Raw genomic sequence first — 10,000 nt, forward strand, 5'->3', positions numbered from 1 at the left:
CGTGTGAGGCACACTGATGGTGAAAGTGTCTCTGGATCCCACTTCCAATCATAATCTAATGATGAATAAAATGCAGAACAATCATGGTTGATGCAAATAAACATGAAACAGTACTATAATATTGAATAATATTATGTTTTCCCCATTGTTATTGCCCTTCTTGAAATAAGATTTTCATTCCAGCAGTCTTTTGGATTACATGCACATTGCATCAAGTCAACAAAAACATTTGGCCTGGTACATGTATCAAAACAAATTCAACAAAAATTTTAATCTGGACATTTGAACATTTTAGAATGTGCAACAAACTTCCAGGATAGCACAGCAAAATGCATGTTTGTTTAAAAAGATGTTAACATTTTAAATAGAACTGCCCAGGGAACTTGTCCAAAGTAATAATTTGCTTGATGTATGATCTCCAATTCAATTTAACTTTCAATCCATAGATGAGTAAAATTGTCTGGTGTTAGAGTAAAATCTGCTACATCGCACCACTGTAAGTGAATAGGTTAAGGCTATATCAGCAACATTGCTACTTGTTGAAATGCACATTAAATTGACACATCAGTTATTACATGTACTTTTAAATGCCTGCACTCTTTAAAAAAATTAACAGAATTAACTATTGGAGGGTAATGTAAAGAGCTGTTTCTACCTATGTATATGATGCGAGTGTTAGCCCAACTAATGGAATTGGGCCCACACAAGGACAGAGAAGAACTCTGACCAGGGTTAGTTCTTCTCTGTCCTCATGTCGGCCCAATTCCATTAGTAGGGCTAATGCTCACATGGTTTACATGGGTAGAAAATAACACTTCACATTAACCTCCAATAGTTAATTCTGTTGAAATATAAGTGATAAACGGCCAACGTTTGCAAAAACATAGCCCGTCTTTAATTTCCATGTTTGATTGTATTACAATGAAAAAACTGTGATGCTAAAATACCAGTAAAAGAATAAGACAGTGAGGGTTATTCTAAAGACACTTTCTTCTTGATAGACACCTTTACAAGTTTACTAAAAGAAGACTTACTAATAGCTAAATTTCATACTGTGAGGCCGAGCTTCCTTTTTTTATGGAGAAGGAAGAACAACCACTTGTGAAAAATTAATTATCACCTTGTTTTAACTGTGTTAAAGAGCAGGTCATGGGATCTTTTAACTTAAGCATTCATAAATAACTGGACTTAACAGTTCATCGCACTGCAAACACTTAGGAAGTACACACAAACACCACAAAAGAAGGACGTCCACAAACACAGACATCGTGACGGAGTCAAACATGATTACTTGGACTTTACCTTCAAACCTCTAAAACACTTCCTTTTTCGTCAAGACTCATGCCTTGACATGGTGAAGGAAGCTCAACCATTTGTAGACCAAGAAGTGCTCTTAACTGTAGTAACTTCTCCCTCTTTGAAGCTGAAATACAATAAATATTGGCTTGACTACTATGATTTCTTTGGCATTATCAGAATTTAATTGTCAAATTAAAATCTAGGCCATGTTTACACAAACAGTATAGCCTCATTTGCACTAGCAAGCTTTCCTTGATAAACGTCCTTGTTCAAAAACTACATGTAGCATAGCAGGTTTTTTTAACAGGGACACTTGCCAGGAAAAAGATGTCATAATTATCAAGTTTTTCCATAAATTCCACTGCCATTTTTACTCAAACAGACTTTTTTGCATAGCAAGGGAAACATCCTTACTAGGCCATGAAACGCATGAAACGAGGAGAGAAGTTGAAAAGGGAAAGTTCTCCCGGGGTAAAAAGTATGAAAAAGACCGGGTCTAAAAAAAAGAAAGATTCCATCAAGGAAACAAAGAAAACTCAGCTTGCTGCTAGAGACAAGGGGCTAAGTCTGCAATCAGGTATAAATAATCTATGGCTAATGATGCAGCGTTGAATGCCTCTTTTGCGGGCCTTATTACCTCAATTGTCATTGGTCGGCGCAATCATAGCGGCATGACCCCATTCACACTTGCATTGACAAGGTGAGAAAACGTGTAAAATCTTTTCAGCAAGAAAACTCGGGGTTAATTTTTCCAGGAATAGCTCCTCTTCAAATGAATTTATACAGTATGTAGATTTGTCGGATTTTTACGAAATTTGGGCAAAATGATCGTTGGACATACCAGTGCATGGAAGAATGTCGGGCTTTTAAAAAATTCAAAATATTTTTACCTTGACGAGTCCCTGCGTGTGTCGCAAAACAGAAAATGTTTCTATTAGTCAACTTCAAAGTTCATTTTCTCGGAAAGCAATAGGAAGATCCCAAAAGCCTGACACCCTTTGGTAGCCTATAAAGTACTTATTAATATAGTACAGTTTGTTTGGTTGTGCGTGATAATGCCAAGGTGGGTAATTCAGCAGTGAACATGACTGTATGCTTTTGAGTATGAAGCTTTACGCTCACTAAAGAAAGCCATAATACACCAAAATGTTCATATATTCGGATTCTTCATTTTATTACCTCTTCGGTGATATATATAGTTTGCTAGAGTTTACCGAAAATAATGCGCTTACGAAAGATTTCCCAGAAGGCACCCCAAAAGGTTAGCAGGAACCTTAATTATGGCTTAATATGAAAATCAAAAAAGAATGAAATTCCCCTGTTACTTTTCGTTGTTTTTCCAACATTATTTTGGCTCAAATCAGAACAGCATTTACGTGTCTTTTCAAGTCAATAATCCGAACCTTGGAACAGACTCGGTCCATAAATAACATGTTAAGACCAGGGCTCGGTTGGCATTCTTTGCCATTACCCATCACAGGCATGATCCACGACCAGAACTGCTGTTGCCATTTTTTAATTTGTTAACAAGATGCAACTTTCGACTTTCTTTTATGATGGGTACTGATGGAAATTATCACACAGGGCTTTCAATGAGATTTTGAGAAAGTGTCTACCCATATAAGAGTAGGTGGCCACATGGCAGCCTCTGCTAGGGGGTCTGGGGGCATGCTCCCCAAGAAATTTTTTTAAATCTAGAAGCTTGGAAATATGATTTCCAGCTGTCTGGGCATCAAAAATAGCTAAGGTACATGTAATGACAAAATATTCACGAACAAAAGGAACAGTATTTTATTTTTTACAAGAATTTCACTTCATTCAAAGGCAATGAAAGAGCTAGTAAAATATTCTTCAGTAAGCAAAAACACCACAGCGTTTATGAGAAAACAATATAGACAGTAAAAATTTATTCAGAATACCTTAAGCCTGGGCACTTGTTCAAGAATGGTTAGCTTTTATAAAATGTTTGTTTTTCTTCATTTTTTACCTTATCAATTAATGACAAAGTCTCAATGAGGAATAATGAGGGGGCTTTGGGTGCTCACTGAATCACTCGATCAATAGGTTGTTAAATTTCTGGTTTTGTTTGTTAAACAGCGAAAGCGAGGCTAACTTTTACATAATGATACTGCTAAAAATGGCGGAATGTGTTCTGATTGCGAATACACTCAAAATGAAGAACGAATATGCTTTACACACAAATCCACAACACAAGTGTGGGCAAACTTTGAACTTTTTAGGCACTATGGAGAGGTTAGGCTACAAATATTTTAAGAGTTTTGTTTTTGAAGTTGTAGACCAAGTAGCTGGTGACCTGATGACCAGATACATGTAGCTGCCGGAGCTCAGGCGATAGCCGGCTTCTATTGAAAGCCCTGATAAAGGAATACAGATTGGCTTGGACAGAAATAATAATTATACTCTTAAGGTAGACAAGTGTAAAGGCACAACTCAGAAAGGTTTTGTGTGCCTCGCAGGTTTAATAGGAGCCTTCCCCATGCGGTTTAACTAAAAGTAAGTTGTATTTTGGTCAGGAACTTTTTTTGTTTTAGTCTTCAGGAGAGTTCAGTTTACATTAGGGGTCACTACACATGTTGGCCATTAATTGCCCTCAAAATACAACTAGTTTCTCCTTCCAAAAAATTCCCCATGTATTTCATAAAATATTGCAAATGATTCATCATTATAGTTAGCAAACATACTTTACTTACAGAGAAAAAAAAGCATGCATTACATGCATGCAAATACTCATATAATGCTATGGGTTGTCACATATTAAGTACATGTATAAAAATCCTTTCACTCTTTCTTTTTAATGCTTTTCTTCTTTTCCTTAAAACTTAAATTGAAAAATCAATTTGAACTGGATAATCACTTTGATGCAATCGGCTCATTTGAAGTTTATAAAAGAATACGACATTAATTCGTTAAACCATAGTTAATTAACTACGGTTAAACACATGTACAAGTGTGATTGGGAATTCACAAACATAATTACGTAATAGCTAAGAGTTCTTCAGCAAACATCCATGGATCGGATGTGAAAACTACCATAAACACGGGAAAAAACGAAGAAAAACTTATGTAACGAAATATTTATGCTTTTATGCAATGTGGCGTTCGAAAATAAACCACTTACAAGACTTTTTAGATTCTTTCCCAAATTTTAAATAAGGGGAAATCATAGTACATGTACGTTAAGTATTAGCGAAACAGGAAATAAATTACAGGTAAGGAAGAAACAATCGCTAAAGTTGAACACAGTTGATACTGGCACGTAAAGCACCTTAACGTCTTGACTTCCAAACATAAGCTTACTTTAAGTTTGTTCCTTGGTTAAACCAATTTTCCCCTCTTCAGTTTTTGTTTTCCGTGAAACGGCAATACACATAACATGCATGCGTGTAACTTATAACATGCGTAATACAAACGCCAAAACGAGAAAACATAAGACTTAATTTTTCAGGTTTAATATACATCTTTTCCAATTTAATGTGAAATTGCAAATCTTTAACTTGTACTCTTTGATGTGCACAACACTTGAAAAAAAATGCTGACTCGATTAACTTTGGGAAACCAGCTGGTTTTGTCAACATCTTTACCATAACATGCAAATTTGCATAGAAGTAAAATACATCCTTTGTTTCGTCAGTTCGTTTCGGTGCAAAGTTCGCTTTCCGTAGTTGTCGTGAATTTAAAACAAATCAACATTCAAGTATAAAAAAAAAACAAGAAATGTACAAAGAATTTAAGCTGAATGAAAAAAAGAAACCCATAAATTAGTAAACAGATGCTTGCAAGTTTAAGCTTATATCGCAGCGAAAAAGCGCACATACAACCTGTGAAAGCCATTCTTCCTTAATCCTCTTTTTCAAAATCATTGTTCCGCTTAGAGACGAAACGATACGCATGTCTCCCTAACCTACTTTTACAAGAAAACACAAAGGCATCATACCTTCGTGGCATTCCTCCATTTCATAGTCCGATCCCGAATCGCTGGAGCTGTCTTCATCGATGTTGTGCTCGCCTTCGGTTCCATGATGGCCGAAAATGCGCGCTAAAAGTTCGCGCTGGGATAGCCTGGAGCTTTCCAAAGGGTTCGTGTGGTAATTTGTGTGCACTAAAGCCATTAATGACTCCAAATTATCCTTGAAATGCCGCTTTGAAACGGGTAAACAATTTCTTTTTCAAGTCTGTATGTCACCGTCAATGAATGATTTTGGTGTTTTGTTTTGTGAGCGTCGTTATTATCAATTTATTTTGGGCGTAACCTGCTGTCCAGTATTGAAGAGAGTGCGGGCTCGTGTAAGAATGAAAAGCTTACGTTTCGTGACGTTTCGTTTCATTTCGTTTCACGTGGCAAAACCATGCTTTGATCGCAGTATCATTCATTTGTAAAGAAAATGTCCAACTTTGAGAGGAAAACAATGTATCTCAAGTGAAAGCATAAGTTTTGCAGGGCGTGGATAGCCTAGGGGTGTAACGTGCGCAAACATTATTGCATCACGTCAGTCTTCAACGTCATACTGTCAGCGATGATGTGAGTCCGCACGCACACCTCCCAGTGGGAAAACAAAGATCCATTCAACGTCACCTGCTTAAACCCCAAGAAGACTATCGTAAGTCAGTCGGTTTTTATTGAAGACCTGGACAGCCCTAGTCAGTATATAATGTTGAACAAATCTTACTAACATAATCTTATAAAAGATTGTCAAGAATAGAAGCAGGCCGAAGCAGGCTTTGTATTGAGGCTACGTACTACTGGATTATTGGAAGATGTATTATAAAAAAAAGTGTGATTGTTTTTTAACCGAAGAAAGTGAATTTTACATTCACTACTAATTTGCAGTGTTCATGATCAAGTGAACGTGACGACTGCAATCTCGGGAAAAGTCCTGTCAATACTATTATGCCCACACAGTTCAGACGAACGTGACTAAAGGAAATGCACAATTTTTTACAATTTTTTCAAAACCAGCAGAAGTGGAAAGAGGCCTTCAAGTTCCCTGGCTTGGGCGTGATTCTTTTTTACTAACAGTCCCTTCGATCCTAAATCTTTATACCCTTATTATATTGAGTCACGTATTTGGTCCAGTAGCAGTTGTTCTATTTTCGTCAGCATGTAGAAAATCAAGAGCTACCGGTTTTGCCGGGCTTTCGTACAGCCAATCAAATTCGTCGACTTACAATCACAAGACTAAATCTGGTTGTTCACTGGAATTCAAAAGTTGTTTATATGCTACAAGTGCAAAACAACACGTCTGGAAAAGTGGCATCGGAAGTTGTCCAGTGTTGTGTCGTGGAAAATTGAAGATAGAAAGAGATCGTTTGGTGCAGGAAACAAAATATATATTACCGAGTTTCGCGTGAGAAAATTGCAAAACAGCTGAAGCCGGGAGATTGTTGGAAGATTCTGCTAATCGCTATACCTCAAAATGGGTAAGCGTGTCAAACATTTCAGCTTAATTTGCACTTTCTTGTTTTGCACTTTCTTGTTTCAACCAAACTGGAAGATTCATGACGCCAGAAGCAATTTTCGTGGCTAACGAGCCAGTCGCAGATGTCGTGAAATTCGTGTTGTAGAATTCATCATTAGCGAGAAGCAAGACGGAACAGTTGCATCAGTTTGCTCTTTATAGAGCTTTTATTTTTGACGGCTAATTTGTCGACGGGTTGAACAGATTTTTTGCACTTACAACATTATTAAGGTGCCACTGAACGGTGCTATAATACAAATCAGACTAAAGCTTGGTAATTGTTCGTTGAATAACTCTGTTAATTTAATGTTTTAGCAACTAACCTTAGCTTTAAACAATGGAACAAATTCATTTGTGAGTCCACGCAATCCCAGATTTCATATAACGTCTCGCTATTGAACATCTGTTCTTCGCCGTCATGCAAATTTGTAAGATTTTAATGTACGTTTCTCTTGATATTTCTGTTGGAGGCTAATATCGAGTTCATTCCGTAAAGACGAAAAAAAAAAACTAAGATATTTGCCTTCGTTTAACTACTACTTTAACACCAAAATTTCAATCTTCTTCTTACCATCCGAACAGTCCGATTGCTTAAAAAATAGATTGAAACAAAATTCTATTGTCAGAAAAAATAATTTTGTCTTGCCAGAAAAAGTGTTCATATTTTAAATGCATTTACTCCACAGAATTACTGAGTTAAATTTCTTTGCTCAATAAAGTGCGAGTTTTTTTGTTATGATATTGGCCGAAAATCGTGCCTCACTATTTCACCAATGGGAATAAGAAGAACTTAACCAGTTAATATGCTTGCTTGCCCTCTTCAAGAATGTAATTTGCAATAATTATTGTTTGCTCCCAGTTTAATTTGATTGCCTTTTTTGATTAGTCTCAGTCACGGTTTCTCCAGAGACTGAAGTAATTTTGTGATTTGTTTTAAGTATTCTATCGCAAGCAGGTGTCACTCAATCTAAAAAGACATGTGGGCCAATATACTATTATCCAACCATGTAAATAAGGGGCATTACTAAACCACAAAACAGCGAAACGAAGCACCAAAATACCATGTATGACCCCACCACACTTTGAATACTAACCGACAAAGGTTGGATTTGAGATTAAATATTGTTTTATGCCTGGCATAAAACATTATTGTTCCTCATTCAGTGAGATTAAGATTAGGATTCAGATTAAGACTGAGATAAGGAACAATAACGTTTTGGCCATATTAAACCTCGAATCCAACCTTTGTTGGTTAGTATTCAATGTACGGTGGGGTCATACATGGTGTTTTGGTGCTTTCTTTCGCTGTTTCGGTGTTTCACTGATTTGTTGTTTAAGTAGAGGCCTGTAAATAATATTTAGCACAGCTTTCTCAAGGGGGTAAACCGAATATTGCCAAGCAAAATCATGCCACCACATTTTTTCCTGTCATTATTTTTCCTGAACTCTCCTCTCATACAAACAAGCTCTATTAGGAACTAATCAATGAGTCTCTGTTTGACCAAAAAGAATCTTTGGTGAAGAAACTGTTTGATGAAATTACCAACAATAATTCGCACAAATTACGTCAACTTCTGCCACCTCTAAACGTTCCAACAAGAGATCTCAGAAAACAGTGCAAGTTTAGGGTGAAATGTATGCAATTCCATGAATTATTGTTTAGTTAGTTAATTGCAACAAAAAGTTTTAATTAGTTTTAATTGAAATCGCTTTTTAAACTCTTTTGTACTTTTCATACATAATATTATTTTATTCTATTCAATGAACATAGTTTTTAAATTTACATGTAGGTTTTTATGAGATCTAACAGTAATTCTTAAATTGTGTGTATCTTTAATTTACTGTATACTTAAGCAAATTCAGCCTTTTTAGCTGTGAGGTTTTAAGTGCAAGAAACATCTATTGTTTTGTGTATGTTACCCCAGTACACAAATGAAGAAATCAATGTGGAAACTTGTGCACATAGAGATTATATATAAAGACACAAGGTTTTACTAAGGTCCTTGAGCAATAGTGTTTAAATGGAGAATTTCCTCCCAATATCATTCATGAAATGGTAAAATGAAATGATTTCCCTAACTTGGCCTGCTTCAGTTTCTGATCTTATTTGATTTGTGCTTACTACTTAACCAGATAACTTTAAAGGCCCACATTCTGACACCCAAAAGTCATCGTGGTCCTTTTTTTTGTTTTGAAATGATGGCTTGTCCAATGCAAGATCTGATTGGCTGAATGCACTCTGGCAAATCATGCAGGAAACAACATGCCAGCCATTTGATGTGACGGTGCATGATGACTTTTGGGCGATTTGTCACCCATTAAGCCCAAAAAAAATAAATAAATAAATAAAAATAAAATAATAATAATAATAATAATATTATTATTATTATTATTATTATTATTATTATTATTATTATTATTATTATTATTGCTATGCCAATGTTCTTGGCAAAGTTTTATTACTATTATTATGATTAGAGCAAGTTTCAGTCGAGTGTCGTAAAACCAAAGCCAAAGCCAAAGTAATTACTTTGGCCAATCACAAAGGATGGAGACAATCCGGTAAACCAATCAAGAATCAAAGTAATTACAAGTAGCCGACACAAAGTGCGGGAAAATGTGCATGCACGAGCCGCAATTGGTTTTGGTTTTACTTCTGATTCTGGCACTTGAACTTTGAACCAATTGCTGGGTGAAGTAATGCAAAACCACAGCAATTTGCTAATTTATTTCGACACTCAATTGAAATCCGCTCTATGATTTTTATTATTTATTATAATTATTACAATTGATTTTTTGAGAGGAGAAGGATATAAGGCAGATAACTCTTGAAGGCAACTTGAAGTACCAGTAATTATGACTGGTAATATTAATTTTTCTTAAACATTAGCACTATTTTGTTAAATCTAAAATGTACTTTATTTGCAAAATCATTTTTAATGACCAGCTTATTTTTTGGTGATGACAATAGTGGGGCACAGGACTAGAATTTATATGATGGCAATATGGAAACCATCATGATGGTGACTTCCGTGAACAAGGGCACTTGCGCAGTTTTAAATAGCATCTTTGCAAAAATTTGTTCAAGCTTGTTCGTGATTGAGCTCCAGATGATATGCAGTTATCACTTGGGCAATGCCTTACCTTCTCAAATGTTGCATGTGTCAGACATGAATTTTAGTTGTTCAGTTTGGTATTAGTCTCATGATTTTCAAGAAATATTG

At 35.8% G+C, this 10,000-nt stretch overlaps 2 protein-coding genes across 2 annotated transcripts in view; one reads left to right on the top strand and one right to left on the bottom strand.

Moving 5' to 3' along the window:
• The window catches only part of LOC137969421 (SPRY domain-containing SOCS box protein 3-like), an 8,093-nt gene extending 2,549 nt beyond the window's left edge, over positions 1–5,544 (bottom strand). The window contains exons 1-2 of the mRNA XM_068815637.1: positions 5,255–5,544; positions 1–55 (exon numbers count right to left, since the gene is read on the bottom strand). The exon at positions 1–55 is cut by the window's left edge and continues 136 nt beyond it. Of these exons, the coding sequence (XP_068671738.1) occupies positions 1–55; positions 5,255–5,429 (230 nt within the window). The 5' untranslated portion in view covers positions 5,430–5,544. The remainder of the gene's footprint in view (positions 56–5,254) is intronic.
• Positions 5,545–6,133: 589 nt separating this feature from the next.
• Positions 6,134–10,000, top strand: part of LOC137969422 (SPRY domain-containing SOCS box protein 3-like) — a 6,428-nt gene continuing 2,561 nt past the window's right edge. The window contains exon 1 of the mRNA XM_068815638.1: positions 6,134–6,738. Coding sequence (XP_068671739.1) covers positions 6,735–6,738 — 4 coding nt within the window. The 5' untranslated portion in view covers positions 6,134–6,734. The remainder of the gene's footprint in view (positions 6,739–10,000) is intronic.

The sequence above is a fragment of the Montipora foliosa genome, chromosome 9, assembly GCF_036669935.1.
Source record: "Montipora foliosa isolate CH-2021 chromosome 9, ASM3666993v2, whole genome shotgun sequence".
NCBI lineage: Eukaryota > Metazoa > Cnidaria > Anthozoa > Scleractinia > Acroporidae > Montipora > Montipora foliosa.